The following is a 20,955-nucleotide window of genomic DNA, read 5'->3' as shown; positions in this document are numbered from 1 at the left end:
AATTAGACAACATTGGTGAATCCAAAAAAATCAATGAGTACTGACAAAATTAGAGAAAATCATGATACAAACAAAAGAGAACATTTGTTCATACATCATGTCTTGCATGAGATCCATTGTTTAATTTTTGTGCAACTGCATGACTGTTTTTCATTGTACGAAAACGCACTGCTGGCATTTTGATGCATATAACAATAAAAATCTAAAAAATGGATTCACAGTTAAAAAAAAACCTAGAAAGACAAAAAGAAGAAGAAGAAGAAGAGAAGAAGAGGAAGAAGAAGAAGAAGAAGAAGAAAGGAAGTAGAAGAAGAAGAAGAAGAAGAAGAAGAAGAAGAAGAAGAAGCTCCCTCTGTCCTTAGCAGACATTTACTGTGTTGCTAAATATTTACATAGGTCATCACAAAGCCATCACAAGTTGACAGACTAGGCTTTGCAGTATTTTGAAATTCAAATGTGTAGCAGGCTTACATCCAAAGAAAATGACTAATTTTAACTTAAATGCAATTTGACTTCCTCCTCTGACTCCCATCTGGAAAGGCCATGTAGCCTGGAGTATCTGGCACATTCTCCTTCCTGCAGAGTGTTGAAGAGAGATTCTCAGAGTAACATGTGATAGTTGCAGATACAAGGGAGCCTTTTCACTCCAAAATAAGTTCCCCTCTGATCTCCCAGGGCACATTATCACAGCTTCTGCATAAATTAAAGTGTGGTCTCCATCTCCACTAAAAGCATCGAGATATTAGGACTTTTATACCACCATCTCCTTCCAGCATCATAACAGCAGGCTGAGTGTTAACATAATGATTTTCTTTTACGGTCGCTGCTCAAAAACAGTTGTTGTTTTTGCCACTGGCCACTGTGGCTTCACACCTGTCACTGCCTGCTGGCTACTGACAGGGACGGGTGGATAGGGGGTGCATAGCAGCATCATTGGCAAGTGAAGTCACTGTAAAGACAGCACATGTTGAAGAACAAGGTTCTATTTTTCTGCCTAGTGAGAGTTATTTTGCTGTTTCCTCAGCCTTTACAGCTGAGTGGTTGAGTGTGGAGACTATGAAAGCCCAAGTATATGATTCTTATTACTTCCATACCCATTAAGCCATTCAGCGAACTTTATTGTGCAGTAGATACTTCATTCTACTTATTTAATCAGATGCTGCCTCTAACTTAAAAATCGGAGCAAATTGGCTTAATTTCTTTCAAAAACATGAGAGGAGGGTGTCGAGCAACTTGACAAGAAATGGCCCAAAAAACAGCAAGAAATTAGTAAAAAGAAGTTACAAGAAAATTACCTAAAAATCAGCTAAAAAAAAAGGAAAAGAAAAAAAGAAAATGATGAAGAAAATGCTAAAAAATAAATAAATAAATAAATAATATAAATTATTAAGAGAATTATAAATGCAGTTTTGAAACTATCTAATAATCACCTCTGCTTTGTTTTAATTGTATTTCCTAGTGACCTTCTACTACCTTTTTGCTGTGGACCCCAGGTAGACTAGCTTGTCGCTTAAGTGTCACCTCATGGGGATTCTTAAAATAAACAAATCAACAAAACAAATACCTTCTTTCTTTCTGTTTATGTCAATCTAGTCAATTAAGTCTGAAGGGTGCCAAAAAAAAGATGAATGCTGGGACTTGGCAATATTTCGACTACAGTTATATTGTGCAATGAGACTAGATATCATCGTGGATTTTGTATACTGTATTATAATAGCACCCAGCCCTACTGAATATGTGTCCCTAAAGCCACTTTTCCACTGCACAAATAACCCCACTAACACTTGCTAATGTTTGGCTTTTTAATGTAATGGGGAAGGTTACAATCGGCATTCACACTTGGGTCAGATGACTCTGCATTGGTCACGGGTAGTTATCAGCTCCAGCTCTGATAGTGATTGGAAACACAACACCCATGTAAGCGCACAAATTTTAGCCCCTTTGCCAGTGAGATAGACTCGCCATCACAAAATACTGTCCGTCTTTGTCCAAACAGCTCCTAAATATCAATCAAAATCAACCCTTATTGAGTTTGCAACAGAGAGTGAGAAAATAGGAGATGTAGAAAAAGCCAAAGTAAGCACCATCAAGTTTTCACAGGCTTCCACCCATGCTGCTTTCTACTGTTTATTGACCTGTTCTGTTGATCATGACACACCTAGAAGAAAAAAAACTAAAAAATCTGACACAAAATGGTATTCTTGTCTGCTGCAGAGCCGTGCACACAGCTCTGCTCTACTGGAAATGGGAAAGGAGACTATACCGTAAAAGCACCAATTTGGTAAAAAAGCGGTTTAACTCCCGTGTGTGTGTGTGTGTGTGTGTGTGTGTGTGTGTGTGTGTGTGTGTGTGTGTGTGTGTGTGTGTGTGTGTGTGTGTGTGTGTGTAAAGATACTCACGAGCACAGATCTCTCCATTCTCATAGAAACCTGGGCAGCACTGTGACTTCCTTCGGTACATGGTCTTGGCACCTCTTCGATATGCTGTACGGTAACTCACCCTGCACGCAGACAGGAAGTGAGTTCAGATGTAGGATCAGACACTCATTAAAAGGAATGATGCATACACAGTATTCATTATTCTGTGCTCATTTTATTGTTCCATTCGATCTTCAGCCACTTATCTAGTGCCGTGTTTAGGGAGCTGCAGGACGAGCAAGGTCCCCAGCAATATTTTCCAGCTCATACTGGGGGATCACAAGGTGTTCCCATGACAGATGAGATATATAATCCTTCCAGCATGCTCTGGTTCTATTCTGTAGATGTGTCCCAAAAACCTTTCAACGGGAGGCGCCCAGGAGGCATCCTGATCAGATGCCCACACTACCTAAACTGGCCCCTTTTGAAGCAAAAGAGCAACGGATGTACTCTGAGCTTCCTCCAGATGTCTGAGCTCCTCACCCTATCTCTAAGGCTGAGTTAAGCCATCCTGAGCAGGAAACTCATTTCAACTGCCTGTATCCACAATCTCATTCTTTTGATCACTACCGAAGGGCTCATCATGACCATAGGTGAGGGTCGGGATGTAGGTGGTCCATTAAATCTAAAGCTTTGCCTTCCAGCTCAGCTCCCTCTTCACAGCGACAGTCTGGTGCGACGCCAGCATCACTTCAGATGCCGCCCTAAACCACCTAACTATCTAACGCTCTATCTTACAATTGTGAACATGACTGTGAGACACTTCAACTCCAAGCACACTGTCCCAAGCAACTCCTTTGCTTGGGACAGCAACTCTCTCCCATCCCTGAGGTGCTGACTCTAAGCCTGACCACTAGACACTCAAACTCAAACAGTCCCACTGCATGCTAGAAGTCATGATATGATGAAGCCAACAGAATAACATTTTCAAAGAGGCTCAAAAAAAGGACACTGATGCTAAATTCAGGAGGTGAGCAAGGATCATTGCAAGCCCATTCTACCACTGAGAGGCCAGAAGAAGAGAAAGAAGAAGGACTAAAACTCGTTATTGATTATTTGACTTGTATGTCTCCAATACTCAACCTGTCACCATTGCAGATGAAACAGCAGCAGTAAGTAAAGGTAGCGCTCAGATCAAAAAGAGATTTTAATTGCTAAAGAAATAAATCTGGTAAAATAATCTATCCATCCATGAATTAAGATGTGTTATGTGTGACCTTATGATATGTGTGTGCAATGAGTGAATAGGGAAATGAAAGGATTGGTAGCACTGAGACCAGGCACAGATGTTTGGAAAATGGGAAGTGCCTAAATTAAAATAGATGATTAGATCACCAGATCAGCACAGTCTTAGCAAAACATCAGTTCATGTCCGAAGTTGCTTAGTGACCAGATTGAAACTACTGAACTTTTGGTAAAGGGGACAATGTTTTTGTCACAGAGCACTTTTTTGCTTTTGCAAAGGTAATAATACCACCTGTAGCTCCAACCTGCTAGCCTTGTGTTTACCTATGGTCCAATGTAAGATTTCCATAAAGGGACAGTTAAAGAGGAGATTTAATGAAGGATGTCCAAGTAGGGATAGAAAAAAGAAAGTAAGGAAGACTTTAAAGAACGGAACTCTCCTGCTGTTGTTATGGACTGAAATGAGGTGGGTTCACAGTTGTTAAGGATCATCCTGTTTACGCTCAATGCATGGTCTATATATGGAACCAGCTATCATGAGTGAGTTGCTGTTACCAGTTTCATAGACTGCTGGACTTTTTGCATCATTTGCATCATCTGCAAAAAAAGATATAAAGATACTACTGATGATAATACTGAGGTCCCAAAACTTAATACTTTCCTCCCACCAGCTGCGCCTTGATATCCAGTCCATGAATATAACAAAAAGAATTGTTGACAAAGGACAACAGAGGCCAACACCCACTGAAAACCTGTTTGACTATATGCTTTCTATGCGGACACAGCTCACAATTTGATTATGTAAGGACTGGAGGGGTTGTAGTAACAGCCCCTTATTCCCTCAGTGCCCCCCACCTGATTCCCCGCTGGACATGGTCATAAGCTTTGTCCAAGTCCACAAAACACATGTACTCTGTATGATCAAAATCCCATGACCCCTCCAACAGGCCAGGATGTTGTCTCTCCATTGCTCCTGAATCTGAGGCTTGACAATTTGGCTCAATTTGTTTGAGCTTTCTTTCCTGCATACTGAAATAAATGATACCCCAATAGTTTGAGCACTTAGATTCTTAGGTTGCTGCCACAACAGGCACAGACAACCTTCCAACCACAATTTTTAGCAGCAGCCTCAACAACAGAAACTTTGAACATGGCCCATTCTGATTCCTTGTCTCCAACCTCCCCCAAGACGCACAAAAAATTCTGGAAGTGGGAGTTGAGGATCTCATGGGCAGGGTCCTTGGCCAGACATACCCAGTTCATCCTCACTACATGTTTGGGTTTACCAGGTCTGTCTGGCAGCTTCCCCGCCATCTGATCCATCTCACCAAAAGGTGGTGATCAGTTGTTATACTTGGCCTAGGGTGTTATGGTACCAAGTACCACATACCACAGCCACCAGGGCAGTGCTTTGAAATCTCTTCATGCTGGGGCTGACCATGCTCCATGGTCCAAGGCCCTAGGTCTGGCCAATAGATGTTCACTGGCCATTTCCCCTCCACGTTTGGAGTCTCTGTACTGACTAAAATATTCAAGCTCCATATTAGCTATTTCATGTCAGTTTCTTGATTTGCTCTTAGTCTGGCCCCTAACCGGGCGCCACTTTGCCTTGGGAGATCCTACCAGGACCGATTTGCCCTGCACATCACAGCTTTCAGGTTCACAGGGGCACACAAACTCCTCTATCACATTAAAGTGGCAGTTCTTTATTTTATGATGTGACATAAAATGTAGAGTGGATAGTGGAGAGTGGCTGGTCTCCATATGGAACCAGCTATCATGATTATTTTATCTCTGTTCTGATAAAGACCTTGTGAGTCCCAAACCAGTCTGTGTTTAATCACAATTTTGCATAATTAAATAAAGGCTTTTAATGCTCATTACCTTTTGGGTGACAGAACAGAATTTATTATGTAATGAATTCATTTTACTGTACTGTGTGTTCTGTGTATCACCCTCCCTCCCTGAAATGTTTGTGATTAACCATGTATACTTAATCCACCAACGGGTTTATTACAGCTGATTTTCTCTCAGTTTGGTTCTCTAGAGGCAGCTGACACACAATTCCATCAGCTGACAGAATCAAAAACCACAATATACTGTGCACAGTTTGTTAAATGGACCTGAAAAGTTCATCATGACTAAGCATTCACAGGTTTGAGGATTAAAAACAAGTGTTACCTTAGTATTAAATTATACAGTCAGTAGCCATTTCATGGAATACAATACAACAGCTCAGCCATAAATTCTACCTTTGTAAATATGATACCGTTATCGTGAATCTGGACTGAATAGTGCTGGATGGTAGATAGATTGATGGGAAAATGCATGGCTGGATCTTTCAGTTGAAATAATTCACTTACATACAGATAAAAGTAACATTTTATACTTTCACTTTTTCATAAAATTATTTTACTATGGTTTATTATACTATAAAAAGCATTGCTGCTTGTAATTGTTATTGAATTTGAGAGGTTTTATATATAGTAGCATGAATATCATGCTACTCATCACTTGGCAGCATACCTCCTTTCCCACTACATTCACTCTACAGCAGAAAGTGTTCATATTGGCTTAAAACTACTGTATAAGACACAATTTGTGGCCTGAAAGCTCCAGAAAAAAACACCTAAAGGGACCACTTTTTCTTTTCAAATAGCTATTTTCTAAGTTGACATTTTAGTCTGCTTTTTATTTTTGACTGTTCTCATTGTTTGGTCATAAAGTTGCTATTGATAATGTATACAGTGTTGCAATGCCACAATAACATCCATTTGACAAAAATCAAAGAAGACAGGATGTTAACAGTGCTGATTGCCTGACTGGGGAACTCTCAGCCCTGGGACAGTAAAACACTGGTATGAGTTGGCATGTTATATATGTCAAGTTTAGTGTACAGAATATGGGCTAAAGCATGCAAAAGCAATGGTCTGGTTCTTTAATAAACCACCACTCCCACTCTCTCTCTCTCTCTCTCTCTCTCTCTCTCATACACACACACACACACACACACACACTTGTCCTCACCTGTGTCTGGTGCATTTAAACCAGTTGAGGATGTCAGTGCAGCTGGTGTAATAAATCTGATCAAAGGGATGGGCGTATGACTCCTGTACTGTCACAGAGTAACTGAAAGAACAGGAAGAGAGAGAGGAGAGAGATATCAAACATGAAAAACAGAATCATTGTGTGTGTGTATGTGTGTATGTGTTTGCGTGTGTGGTGGTGTGTGTCAGGAGGGATTAGATACAAGCAGCTTTTCCAACAGTCACTGTACTCTGTGTGGCCCTCCATCAGTCAGTGTGGTGTTAAGACTTGTCTCACCAGCAGATCAAACCAACTTAGTGCAGGCAGTGACAAAAGCTAACTTATGACTGCCTCGTGAACTGCTCTTACCACGGTGTAAAGGCATTCATTTTTCACTGCAGCTACTTACTGTATCACTTATGGCTATGGTGAATGCTTATTTTCATTACTGATTGTTGATTATTGTTGCCACTTTTTATTTATAATCGAATTGTGTAGGTTATGTCTTCAAATTGTTTATTTAGTCTGGCCCAAAATATGCAAAATATTTAGTTTGAATCATCGCAAAATCCTCACATTAACCTAGGGTTACCGCCTTGCTGTTGTAAGCCTTTGCAGCAGTCAAGATGCAGATATAGTTTATATCCATGTCTGTAAAAACATGGATTCTTCACACACATCTTCCCCCGGCAGCACAAAAGATCTCAACAATAAACACAGTTTACAGGTTAGTGTCACCAAGTTAGTATCTGACCAAATGTTTCCCGTTCCATGTCTGAGATATGATGTGAGTAACGGCCAGGAAAGTGTTTATGCAGAACATTGTGATATCACAGTGAAGTTGACCTTTTACCTTTTGAATATAAAATGTCATAACTGCATAATTTGATTCTATTAGATATTTGTGAAATTTTGTCAGAATAAGCAACTGAATTCTTGAATTATGGCCAAAAACCTATGAGGTCACAATGCCTTCAACCTTTGACCAAGTGGGCACTTGCACCAAATTTGAGGAAATTCCCTCAAAGGCCCTTTTGAGATTTTGGGTTCATGAAATGGCACAAACACAAAGCCACAGTGATCTTTACCTCTGACCACCGAATTCTAATCAGTTCACCCTTAACTTAAAATGGGTGTTCAAGCCAAATATGAAGAAATTCCCTCAAGGTCTTCTTGAGACATCATATTAACAAGAAGGAAACAGAAGCAAATCTAATTAGTTTATCGTTGAGTCCAAGTGAAATTCGTGCCAAATAAATTCCATTAAGGCATTCTTAAGCTATCACATTTATTAATCTGAGACGGACAAGGTCACAGTAACCTTGTTCTTTAAAAACTGGCCACTAAAATTGAAACAGTTAATCATTAAGACCTAGTAGACATTTATGCCAAATTTGAAAAAAAATCGGCAAAGCATTCTTGAGATATCGCTGTCACAAGAACGGGATGGATGGACGTACAGTAAAACTAGGGCTGCAACCAGTGGTCGAAGTACTCAGAGCTTTTACTATGGCAACGGTGGTAATGCCACAGTGTAAAATGTAGTGTGTACTATGTTACTAGTAAAATTCATAAGTTAAAAATGCACTTGAGTAAAAGTACAAAAGAATGAACATTAAATTATACAGAATGGCTCATTTGGAAATAATATATAAATAATATTATTGGATTCACAGTTATTGATGCATTAGCCCTTGGGGACTTTTTGACACATGTTGCATGCTTTTCATTCTTCTTTTTTAAATATTTTTGGGGGCTTTTGTTGCCTTTATTAGATAGGAGAGATGTAGTGTAGGGGGAGAGAGAGAGGGGATGACATGCAGCAAAGGACCAGGGCTGGACTCGAACCTGTGGCCACTGCAGCGAGGACACAACCTCTGTGCATGGAGCGCCTGCTCTACTAACTGAGCCACCCCACTCCTCATATTTTGATAACTTTGGCTGTGTTCATGCATATGGCATACATTTTGGCCAGATTGTGTATTTTTGTTTAACATCTGAATTTCCAGCTCAGCTCCTACAATAAGTCTAAAATACACTGTGGAAACTAAATTGTTACGTTCAGACTGTTAAGTGGAATAGAATTTGTCATTTTTTACTTTTTTCCACCCCATGACATCATTTTTACCATATCTGGCATTTGGAGAAAATCAATCATCAGTGTTGCTGCAAATCATTGACATATGCCAGGCTGTGATAATGATAAAAAAAAATCAACTTTGCATGTAGTATATTGAAAATAATTCTTTTTGTATGTGTGGTTTTTTTCCATCTAAAAACATAGTTGCTTAGAGATTTGGACTGATGTTTGTGCATTTTGTATGCAGAGCAGTATAAGTATTTGACACTACACAAAAAATAGTAATGTATAAAAATCAATGTTGCTGCTAATCATTGACATACCCCAGGCTGTAATAATTTAAAAAAATATATACTAAGGATGTCATTTTTTTTTCTTAAAAGCATTTTTTTACGGGGTTTTTTTCCAATTAGTGTGGACCATGTTCTTCTCCAAAACATGACCACATAGGTTCTTTGTACAAGCAGCTTATTACAACCCATATTTTTGATTATTGTGAGGCGTCAACCCTAATAGCTATAGTAATCATGTTGGGAGCAAAATAGGAAGTCAGGTGACCTTGTATAAACAGCAACAAGTCCATGTAATTATGCAGTAGGCAGTCAGATTATGACCAGCTTGATAAACTGTGTTTCTCTCTCTCTCTGCTCCTCTTCTGAGTTTGTGTCTGCCGTCAGTCTTCAGGACAACATCGCAGAGGGAGGCACTGAGTACGTATGCAGCTGTTTCCTCAGATTAGTCAGTGAAAGGCAATATAGCTGGGAAATCTGCCTCCACCTTTCTTCTTAACATCTCACTTAATGGATTTCCAAGGTTCCTTTTAATTTGGAAATCAGCCAAGAGATTTATTTCACTTATTTATCTCTTTTTCAAACTTTAACGATTGGTCCTAAGCTAATATCAAAGTATTGTCTTACACATTTACACTTTGTTTCATGTTTTTTAAATTTATATGCAAGCCAAAATGTAAAAACAACAATTTCCCCCCTACTCCATTCTTTATGCTAACCTAGGCTAATTCCTGACTCCTGCTTCATACTGAAATTCAGACTAAAATCAGACCTGCTTTAAAACGGCACAGATGCTGTTTTGGTTCCTTTGTGGTGTTTAAGATACCTTAAAAATTAAAGCCATGCTCCTATTCAATGGTCAAGCAAATTCTAAACAACTTTTAAAATGTTGCACAAATGAAATGCAACTTTGGTGTGATTTATCTGGTTTGGAGCAAATAAATTCAGCTTCACAAAGCCAACATTTTCTCATCCCAAGTTGTCACATGATGCCTCTTTGCAGTGGACTTTTGCATCTACATATTACACTTTAAGTATCCTTCTGTGTCTGCTGTTCACATTCCAGGATGCAGCTACCGTAATGTCAACACAAGCACATGGTGGGATGATGCAGCACACAATTATATTTAGGCAACAAAAGCACATGGCAACCAATGTCAAGAAATATACAAGCTGGCACAGATGGTTAGGAGCAGGGGAAGGAAAAAAAACATCACATTCAGACAGGAAGCCGTCACTGGACTTCCGCATTAAAGTCCAGGGTTTGTTGGACCCATCCACCGCCCCTCCTGCCCCCCCTATAGATGCCATCAGGCTCCTTATATTACATCGTTATTAGCAGCGTTTCAACTCGATGCCTTCCTGCGGCATATCGTGTGTAAGCCTTGTTCTCTAGTGGAAGCCGCCCCTTTGTGTATCATGCTGCCGCAGCAGGTGCCATCCAGCCATCCACCAGCACATAATGATACCGCGGCCAGTCCAGCAGCATTCTTTTCTTCAGCGTTGGCTTTTGGCATTGCGATCTTACAATGAAGCACTGACAGCAGCAGTTTTTGACATCTTTAGAATAAGAACGGGCTAGCAAAGCATAGTTAAAGTTGGTGGTGTAGGCTGTAAACAGAATAGAAGAGGTAGAAGTTGCGAACCAGAAACAAAATAAGTTGCCTTGACCATTTAACCATCTAAGAGAAAAATGGAGCATGGTCTTTAGGAGTTGTATTTTGATGTCAGCTAGTATTGGCCATGTTTCATGTTAATGAGATGAAGACAGTTGAATGCAATGATTCCAGAATCTTTTGTTGAGTTGCCTCTTAGTGAAGTGCTCTGTGTAAATTTGTGCTTTTATTATGAAAGCTAAAAGCAGCAGGGGTGAAGCTGTGGTGCCCTGCCATTGTGGAAAATGAAGTGTGTTACCATCTTGATTCACGCACGGTCAGTTTGGGCACATCTTAAAAACTACAAGGGCTGCAATTCTGATGCAGTGGAAGACACCATCAGCAGAAACAGCTGATCCATAACATAGGTCTGATTTTTGCTCTGTCAGAAACTATTTGACCAATTTCCATTTCCAAATTTCATACATCAACTGTTTTTTGACATAGGCAAAAACCGTCTCAAGTGGGCATAAAATGTGCAGTTGAAGAAGTTCTATCGACTTTTGCCATTTCCATGCAGCTTTTCCACTGTCATACTTAAATATATGGATGGCAGAAAACTTTCCTTTTCAAAAGAAAAAAAAATCTTTCTCTGTGTGTGTGTCTCTTTTTTATCATTCTGTGTCTGTGAACACAGTGCAGGCGGAGCTCTTTATGGGTTTGTTTTTCTTCAGCAGCAGGTTGTGATTTGTTATTGTTTGAGCAGGATGGGTAATTGATCCATCGATTCAGTCAGAACTGATCAAATCCGATGTATGTGAAGAGCAACTGCAAACCGCAAACTTTTAGACCCAGCACAATGAACAGTTAAGTTTTATTTTCTCTGTGCCTGGTATCCTATTTCTCCATCTGTGCCCAGAGTGCGCTCTGCGCTCTGAGAGTGGTGCGATGTATAACAAAACGATATTTATATTCTACGACACAGCGTTGTTTTGCCGGAGCCTCCTGTGTTGACATCCTGATAGCACAGACAGACTGACTCCATTCACATGAATGAGAGGGCTGCTTTTTCACAAAGAGCTGCAGTCGGTCTGAATGTGGCCAAACGCACAGGCATAAGATTGATTTTGAACTCTGATTTTCTGATTGGCGGGGAGGTGGTTCTCTCACATGTTTTGATTTGCTCCTTACATGTGTAAGTAGCAGAATTAGCTACCATGGCTACCGAAATCAGTGTGTTAGTAACACAAGCCCATAAGGTTTTAGAGAAATGATTGCAGCATTGTGACTGACCTCTCCCAGTGGCTGCAGACGTTGGGATCCTCCAGGTTGAGGGAGGAAGTGATGCAAGGCAGGAAACAGAAGGCCACAGCCAATATGACCATCCTGTGGCAGTGCAGAGACATGGCCATCTCAGTCAGAGCTGCACCTGCAGACAGCGATGGATGAGGAGAGGACAAGGATTAACTGCCTGCAGTTGAGTTCTTCATGTTTAGAAAGTAATCCAAATACAATCAAAAAAACAAATAAGGAGTTTTTTTTGTAAAGTAGTTGAATTCTTTATTTTTTTATTTTCATTCAATTATATTGTATGTTTGTGTCAAAGTGGGACATAGTGAGTCTCAAGTGTTACCGGTGAAGTCCTTAGAGCAACAAGACCCAAGTCAAGTCCTAAACTTTGTGTTTTAAAGAAGAAATCAATTTTAAGTACAATCAGTACTGTTATATGATGACCCTAACATTGAAATGAAATGATGAATTGATAAGATACATGATTAGTGAATCTAGTTTTGCATCCATAATTAATCCATTTTAATGCAGCTTTCAACATTTGATTTTGAATTTGAGTTATCCTACAAGTTATCATACAAACAAACAAGCAGACAGAAAAAAAGTAATATACAGGCAATAAAAAACATAAAGCAAAAGAAATGGTCAAACACTATATGACTACATGTACTACATGAACACTACATATTTGAAAAGAAGTGACAAGAAGTACAAATTTATATAATCCCACCCGTTCTCCATAAATTATTGAATTTAAATCAACCAGCTTTCTCCTTACTAATCAAACAAAACAAAATAACTAAATCAAAAAAATGTTGCAATTGTGATGTCATACCTAGAAAGATGATGAGCAACAGAAGATATGACATATTGATTAAATATGTATCTCACTCACTAACAAAAGATCTTTGACTTGAGTACAAAGGCTAGCTTGCAGTGATCACAGAGCACCGCAGCACCAGGCAAGAGTCATATTTCATCTGGCCTTTGGGCAAATAACTTGTGACAACAAGATTAATTAGTAACAACTGATAATTCTTTTATTCAGCAAAGACAACAGTTTAGTGCCCACTTAAAGGTCTTTTGTGTGGGATGTAGTGGCATCTAGCAGTGAGGTTGCAGACTGAAACAACCTCACATTTCTCCTAGGTGCCAAGCATGTAGGAGAACTACGTTGGCAAATGCAAAAATGCAAAAATGCAAAAATGCAAATGATCCTATCTAGAGACACTGTACGTTCCGGGCTATTGTAGAAACAACGTGGCGAACCCTGAGGTAGAGGATTCACTCCGTATGTAGAAAAAAAAACTCATTTTAAGGTGACAAAAATGTGATTTATATCTTTTTGGGTGATTATAAAGTAATGAAAACATAGCTATGAATATTATATACAATGTCTGTCAATATGTGCCCCTAAAAGTCAATAGATGTCTGATGAGAGGCTGACTACCTGAATGTTTAATGTCGGAATGTGAAAATCTGACGTACCATCTTCTGCCTGTCTGCTGCTCTTGCTGACTGACAAACTTTCACTCCTGCTTGTTCAGTGTGACTAGCTTCAAAGTAGATTCACTGTTGTCAAGGAGTTGACTTGTTATAAAACATTTTATCCATGCTAACATAATAACTCAAGGGATGAAAATGTTGGTCAGTCAGGTCCACCACTTTGGTCCACAATGAAATTTCTTAAAGGCTACTGGATGAATAGTCAATGCGTCAGACATGCATGTTCCCTTGGAGCTGAATTATTATGACTTTGTTGATCTTAAAATTTTCCTAAAAGCTTTGTCCTCACCGCAACAACTGCAGGAGTCCTTTGGCCTTTTGCTGTATGTCATTCTCGCTCTCTTCCCCTTTCACATCTAAGCTGTCCGACCTAATAAAGGCAAAAAAGTCCAAAAAAACCCCACAGACACAAATTATTGTCCCTGGCGTGAACACCTGGTTTGAGCCATCCACCTCCCCTCCCCCCCACCAATGCTACGCCTGTTCTCAATCCAAAGTCATCAAGTATCACCATTTTTGCAATGATTTTGGCACAAGATCCAAATGCCAAGAACCACCTTTCACAGGTGAATGATACGCAGCATCAACTGAGAACGCAGCCAGACATAACTGGTTTTAATGTAATGATAAGCCATCCAGTCTGGCTGGCCGGATGGTACCTGTTGTTGCAGCATATTACAGTGCGTACCCACCAAACGCGATGAAAAATGATCGCGCCTCAAGATTACATACAAAGTCAATGCAAAGACGCGACTTGACGCCTCATTTTGCTGGGCGACGCGATGGACGCGACTGCGCGGCGCGTTGGACGCGTTGAACGCTCAAGTTGAAATAATTGAACTTTTGCGGCGTTGTCGCGTGAAGACGCGCCGCGACAGCCTATCAGCGTTGAGATCGTCATCGACGTGCTGACATATGGACGTCCTGGTGTTCCCTCGCAAAATCTAATCAAACCGCCAGAAACAATGGAGGAGCAGCTTATCGTAGCCGTCACCGCTCACTCAGAGCTGTACGACAGTTCCTGTCCCTTGTTGCAGGAGACGGTGGAACTTGCCGAGCTCACGCCGCCTCCGTAGGGTAGCATGCACCCAGAACCGACGTCGGCGCCTAGCCCGCAGACGACGCTGGGAACTTCTCCAGAGCAGGTGCAGTGCAGCGATCGTGGTTATCTCAGGCATGGTCAACGAGAGAATGAAATGCCGGAAGAAATGTTGTTGTTTGGGTGGGCTCGACGCGCGGCGCGATTTCGTCGCATGTCGAGTCCCATTTTGGGGTTTTTGTACGAGCGTCAAAACTGGAGCGTCCGGCGCGACGCGATTTCATTTGAGGCGCGATGAAATAATTTTCATCGCGTTTGGTGGGTACGCACTGTTAGGCAAACGGGCTGCGAACCTGCCACGTCTCCATGATGCGCTACTGGGACAGGTTGACATGCTGCCGGTAGCAACATGATATAAAGAAGGTCCCTATAGGGCAGATGGGAGGGGCCAATGGATGGATCCAACAAACCCCAAATTTTCATGCTGGAACCTAACCATCCGTGCCCTTGTTGCGTAATCCTAAACGTGCGCTTTTGCTGACACCCCGGCACTGGTTGCCACGTGCTCTTGCTGCCTGAACGTAACCACATGCTTTTGTAGCATTATCTCACCATGTGCTTTTGTGGACATTCCAGCATTGATAACGTCAACAGCAGATGCAGAAGGATACCTAGAGTGTAATATGTAGACACACAAGTCCACTTCAAATAAGAATATGTTGGACTTGCATGCTACATCAGTAGCTCTCAGTGTCAAGTGTTGCCGTGGATGGCTTCACATTGGGGTTAGATGCAAGCCAAGAGCCTCTTATAAAGATGCTTTGGTATGCCGAGGGGCATGTCAGTGCTTGACAACCTGGGAATGAGAACAGGCTGACATTCTCCATTACTGCTAATTAGCAAAGAGTTGCAAGTCTTTCTGATTCGGTCCGTTTAAGTCTAGAGGTAGTCAGATTATGACTTGAGTTCAAGTCATGAGACTAAAGTCCACACCTCGGGTGTGTGCGATGTCAGGATATTTGTAGGATTATGTGTACTGTGTGTGTTGAAATAAGTCTGAATTTGACACAGGCTGAAAAAATGTGATCTTTTCTATTTTTTATACTTTCATGTTTCCTCATTGAAGTCTCTTTTTTGCTTTTGTTTGCTCAGTCTGGTCAAAGTGAGAATTTGAAGACCTGCAGGCTTTGCAATTTGCAGTACTCTTTCACCACGAAACACATCAGTCACACACACTTTCCAGGGAAACCTTAAATTTCCAAAGTAGTGCCTTTAGTAGCAATATAAATGTTTGATTTAAACTGATCTAGGTCATAATCAATAGTATTCAGCACAGTTCTATCTTTACCGGCTGTTGTGGAACCACAAACATGAAGATACTCGGTTCTCTTTTACACAGCTGTCGTATTTCGCTTACCACAATGACAAAACTACAGTGAGCAATTAGTGGCTCAGCAGCGCTCTGGTGTAATTTAGGTATTTCAAAGCTTCTTATAATGATAAGGAAGATATATGAGGCACTGACAGTTTCTGTCTGAGGAGCAAAGTTTTGACAGTTTGATAAGAAATAAGGGTTCATTCACTTTAAGAACAAAAAATAAAAATCATGACTCCAACACTGAATTCATGTCATAAAATAAAAATCATTGTATACACATTTACCCACATAGATCTGCCCATGCATCTAGTGGGACTGAGGAATATAAAGCTTCGAGTCACTAATGTGAGATATGTTTACGCGTGTCTATTTCTAGGCAGCAATGGTTTCTGTGGTTTTCACTAACAAACTAGAAATCTTTCATTTTTAGTCAGGGTGAGGCATCCCTCTCACAGAGTTCAACAAACAACTGCAGTGTTGGTCTACCTTCTCAGCTATGAGTTTCTTTATACCAGGGCTGTAGCCAAGGCCATGAGTCCCCCCAACACAGTCAGTTTTCTCAAGATTATGTGACCATCAACAATATGTTTCAGTTTGTCAAATCACATAGGATGGATTATTATGTATGTAGTATTGATGTTTTATATTGATGTAAAACAATTTTGGAATGAGGGGACAGATAAGTCCCTCCTTTAAGTCGGAATGAGAGGTTATTACTAAACAGCGCTAAAAAGTTCCCAGAATCAGCTGGCAGGAGGGGACCATGGGCAGGATGTGTGTGACATTCTGATTACATGTAGTGTGTGCCAGACAGCGCAATAAGGTTAAAAAGCAACTAGTAGCTTACTCAGAAAGGAAAAACAGTGGCCGTAAATGTCCACAAATTGGGAGAAAGGTCGGTTCAGAAGCTCTTTACCCTCCGAGGAGGGGTGGAGATCAGATCAGCCAAACGCTAAGTGATTGTTATGACATGTTGTGTCGTTATTGCCTACAAAGTACTGCCGCACTAATGCGTGTGTTTCATATCAACCTGGAGGCCGAGACTGTTGTGTTACATGCCGTGCCATGCTTCTTTTGGTTACCCACACCGGCATGCTATCTAAAAATCTCACACTGAAGCAGCCTGATGCTGTAGTTTTTTGGTTCTGTGTAAAATACAAAGCTGGCATTAAGAAGGGACTTCCTAGTGGCCTTATGGTGCCATCTCTGTGGGAAAAGGGTCACTGGCTCAGAGCCTACAGGTGGATGTAAGTGGAGTAGCAAAATGGTCTTGACCACCTACACTAGTGCGCAGGCTTTGTTCCATATGTTGCATTGGGTTTTGGTTTACCACCTGAACCCTTCTGTCACTCACTGAATGCAATTTGAGTTTGTAATTCTTTTATGGCATAGAAATTACTATGGTCAATTCACTTATTTTTCCATGTTTTTGTGTCTAAGTGACTGATGGGTACAACCATGGTCATGTATTGATTGAGAAAAAAAGGCTTGGGTTTGGCGATGTTGATTTTGGGGCATTTTTTGTTTCAACAAAAATGATGTTATTCTTTAACAAAAAGGTCTATCTCTGTAGGGATCCTTTCCATAATGTTGTCAGACACTTAGCCTGTCAGTGGCAAAAACGTCACTTTTAGTGGACACACATTGAGGAGGGGTTATATCCCCCAAGTGGTTTGCAGCCTGTTTCACCATACTGGACCAGTTTCAAAAACTGTTGTCTCCATTAGTCACTTAGAAAAAAAAAACATGAAAGTAGTGTGCAGGTTGGAATATGGCTGTTATCCTTAAAGCTCTCACAAAATAATACAGGATATGTGCAAGTTCAGTTAATTTTCTCAGATATACCTGCATCTAATATGTAGACAAATGGATCCCTCACAATTGTTCTCTCACCACACTGCCTAACTGAGGGCTCCTGGTTTAATTTGTAACCTCTAAAAGCACTACTGTCCCCACAGAGGCCAATGAAGTTGAATTTAATGGGTCTAAACTACTGCTAAGTCATGTCAGATCTTATCCCGTTTTTTATTGTTACATCTATTATCACCATCACAGTGAAGCTGGAATTACTGACAGTGAAACCTATTGTGACAAATTGAAATCTCAGAGCTAAAGTGTATTCAGGAAGCAGGAGGACACAGAAAACCCAATTTGTGTGTGTGTGTGTGTGTGTGTGTGTGTGTGTGTGTGTGTGTGTATTTGTGTTTGTCCTACATCCCAGTCCCTGTTGTGTTTCTCCCAGCCATTCAGTCGAGCATATTTTTGTGTGTACCCAGTGAACGGCCTGAAAAAACATCCTGAGCATCAGTAGTCCTGTCACATCACCTGTGTGGACTTTATTACTTTATTACTTAGCGGTGGTCAAACTAAAGTGCAAAGTTGCTCTTTGACCTCAGCAAAATCTGAGCCCTAACCCATTAGACGGATGAGGAGGAGGGAGTCATCGAGATAACTCATCAATCCCAAACCTGAACAGTTATTTCTGCTACACCTTTCCACACGTTAATATCAGCTTAATGCTGCCTTCATGTGCTCCCAGAAATATCCTATTTTCTGTATTTATAAGGGAAAAGCATATGAACAGCCCTCCAAAGTCGTAATTATGAGTGGGAAATTGGTAAATTTCAATGATTTTCCAAGTTGTGACATTTGCTTTACATTTCAGGGCAGCAAAATGGTGGAAAGCATGGAAACAGTGTCAACAATTGACAGCAAAGAATATATCTATTTTTATATTTTGTTCCTAGTAGCTATCATTTACTTTTATAAATAGCTCATGTAAGTATATGCACCTATTAAATGTAGCAAACAAGCAAACTTTGAACTCTAAAGCATGCCAGGCAAGTATTCTAACATTGAAAACGTTGTTTTATAACACGTGTTGCTGAAAAGACATCATAAAAGCATAAACATGGTGGGCAAAAATCAATGTTTGGTTAATGGTAAGAAACTTTTTTATTAATTCATGTATTAAATTTAGATTTTTCATCACATGTAAAGTGTAATATGCTATTAATGTTAACTGCTGCCTATGTAGAGTGACCCAGTTCAAATACAAAAATATAATCAATAAAATGCAATTTTTCTATTTCTATTTTTTTCACAGAGCAACCACTGTTGACTTTGTGTCCCATTGGGTGTCAAGGTAAGATACCACATCACAGACAGAGTGGACAAGAGGAATGAATAAAGCCACCAATAACTCATTTACATGTTCATATGGCATGCGATATTGTATTGATAGACTAGAAGAAAAAAGAAAACTATCTACTCTTTAGTTTTATATGAAGGTACTGGCTCAAACAAAGATGCTGCTATGGTCTTTATGTTATGTGCTCATACATTAAAAGAACCAAACTTCATGTACACTATTAAAAATTATGTGTGAAAGACTCGTGTAGCTACCAAAAGAGGTGCTAAAATCTAAAATATCAACTATAAAAGTATCACTTTAACCCCTGGGGGGATTTTTAGGATTTGTCAGTGTGTCCACAGTAAATATGTCTGGTCTTCTTCCTTAATGGTTCAGAAACAGCTGGGGACTTCAGCACATGATATGGCCACTTTATTAGTCCAGCTGCCTGATGAGTCTATCTATTGCGGTGAAGGAGCTAAACGTCTCGAGGCCAACAATGTCAGCCCTCTGTCCTCTGGATTGCCCGCTTTGGAAAACATTGGTTGATGGAGGAAGCCTGCAAGATGTCTCCAGTGGCTGTATGGCTGCTGACAGTGTGTCTGTGCAGGCGCTTTATGGACCAGCAGGGCCAGTCCTCTCTAGTTTCACTGAGCAAAGAGCAGGCACAGCTGCAGCCACCAACGCTGAACCCCCCCCCCCCCCCCCCCCCCCCCACCACCACCACCACCACCACCCCGAGACAACTGCACTGCTGCACAAACAAGGGCCATGCTGTGTGTGTGAAAGGGCTCCAGACACACAACTCCTAATGGAGCGGATTAGGCTGGACCGCACAACTTTGATACACTGTTCCAGGCAGCACAAGTATTGACGCCTCTCTGTCCACTCACAAAGGACTGCAAGGAACTAAGACCTGCTGTCTGAAGTCCCTCCAGAGATGGACAAAGGCTGCTCTCAAGCCATGGCCCACCATTTATTTGCAGACACATGCAGTTTGGGACTCATTTTCTCAAATGCATGAAGCGTCGCAATGTAGCTTAAATGAGATTTACGGATTGGTTTGATTGTTTTTAAAACTCTGTACTCACTGTTACCAAGTGATCACTAAATTGTTCACCCTTTCACAGGGCTGATGTGGCAATGAGCTGGCTGTTCAAAACTTGCACATAGGATCACATTTTTGGGCATCATTATTTGATAATCAAGTTTTTATATTCTGGGTTGACTTGAGAGGTATCACAATATTACAGTAAACCAGGGTGTTTAGAAATTCCCAAAGATATTTGTTCATTACTGTCATAATACAGGCGTTTCTCATTCTATTAAACTCATATATGTAGTGCACAGCATGCACCACTAGAGCTCAGTCTCCAGTCTCTACTGGTGGAACAGGCAGCTGAGCTGAAAGACACAGTGACGTCTAGTGGTGGAGGGAGAAGGACTGTAAACAGCCGGCAGCCAGCAGGCAGAGAGACCATGGGGAATAACATAATGTTTTTTATATTGGTGAATTAAGGATCTATTTCAACCACACCGGAGCTGGAGATTTTTGGAAAAGTAGATTTACTAAATGGATTACTAGCTTATACCGTCATATACCTATCCCATATCCCATATCCCAGTTAAATTTGAGGAAGGTATGAAGTTGTGAAAAATTACATACACCCAAGCCTCATGCTGTGAATTTTTCTTTCTTAAATTTGAGCATGCTGTGTTGTTAATCTGTTTATTTATTTGTTGGTTGGTTTTATTATTTAGTTTGAGAGGCTCTTTAGGAAAAAAATGGAGAAAGCAGCACTCTCCCATCAGGCCTCACTGGTTTTGCCTGACAAAACAACAGCTGAAGTTGATGAGGTCGGCCTACAGCTGACTCTAATGGATGTTGAGCAAGCCTGACAGAGTCCAGCTTAGACTGATTATAGTGTACAACTCTGACCACATAGTGTTGACTCTGACCAGCTGAGCACCTGATGTGCCAAAATGATTGTCATACTGAGGATGTCAAAGAAACA

The 20,955-nt window shown here is 40.7% G+C and overlaps 1 protein-coding gene across 1 annotated transcript in view; it reads right to left on the bottom strand.

Annotated features, from left to right (window-relative positions):
- megf10 (multiple EGF-like-domains 10) overlaps nt 1-20,955 on the bottom strand; it is a 79,954-nt gene that overhangs the window by 52,493 nt on the left and 6,506 nt on the right. The window contains exons 2-4 of the mRNA XM_042509621.1: nt 11,888-12,023; nt 6,630-6,731; nt 2,400-2,500 (exon numbers count right to left, since the gene is read on the bottom strand). Coding sequence (XP_042365555.1) covers nt 2,400-2,500; nt 6,630-6,731; nt 11,888-12,006 — 322 coding nt within the window. The 5' untranslated portion in view covers nt 12,007-12,023. The remainder of the gene's footprint in view (nt 1-2,399; nt 2,501-6,629; nt 6,732-11,887; nt 12,024-20,955) is intronic.

This window comes from Plectropomus leopardus, chromosome 20 (genome assembly GCF_008729295.1).
Source record: "Plectropomus leopardus isolate mb chromosome 20, YSFRI_Pleo_2.0, whole genome shotgun sequence".
NCBI classification, from domain to species: Eukaryota; Metazoa; Chordata; class Actinopteri; order Perciformes; family Serranidae; genus Plectropomus; species Plectropomus leopardus.
Note: the sequence above shows the minus strand (reverse complement) of the source record. Positions and strands in the feature narration are given on the sequence as shown.